General features: G+C 60.9%; 1 protein-coding gene across 1 annotated transcript in view; it reads left to right on the top strand.

The window, feature by feature from the left end:
* The window catches only part of LOC104277781 (acid-sensing ion channel 1-like), a gene marked incomplete at both ends in the record, with an annotated part of 2,955 nt that overhangs the window by 698 nt on the left and 1,937 nt on the right, over positions 1-320 (top strand). The window contains one exon of the mRNA XM_009874533.1: positions 227-313. Within this exon, the coding sequence (XP_009872835.1) occupies positions 227-313 (87 nt within the window). The remainder of the gene's footprint in view (positions 1-226; positions 314-320) is intronic.

Raw genomic sequence — 320 nt, 5'->3', positions numbered from 1 at the left:
GCGTGAGCTGGAACGGCTGAGGAGGGACGGGGGGGCTCAGAATCCTGCCCAGCAGAGCTGGAGGAGGTCTTGAAGGAGGTGCTGGTGCAGGTGTAGGGCTGAGTGCTACCATTCTGGAGCTGCTGTGGGGTCGAGGTGCTGTAAATCTGCAAAGTGTCTCCTCCGATGCTGTGTTTCACGGCTGGTGATGCCCGCTAAGCTCAGTGCTCTTGTGCCCCAGCCTCAGCCCTGTGTCCTCTCCCGCAGGTCTTCACCCGCTATGGGAAGTGCTACACCTTCAATGCGGGGCAGGACGGCAAGCCCCGGCTCATCAGCATGAA

The sequence above is a fragment of the Apaloderma vittatum genome, unplaced genomic scaffold, assembly GCF_000703405.1.
Source record: "Apaloderma vittatum isolate BGI_N311 unplaced genomic scaffold, ASM70340v1 scaffold35228, whole genome shotgun sequence".
Taxonomy (NCBI): Eukaryota; Metazoa; Chordata; class Aves; order Trogoniformes; family Trogonidae; genus Apaloderma; species Apaloderma vittatum.
This window is presented reverse-complemented; position numbering and strand designations above follow the sequence as displayed.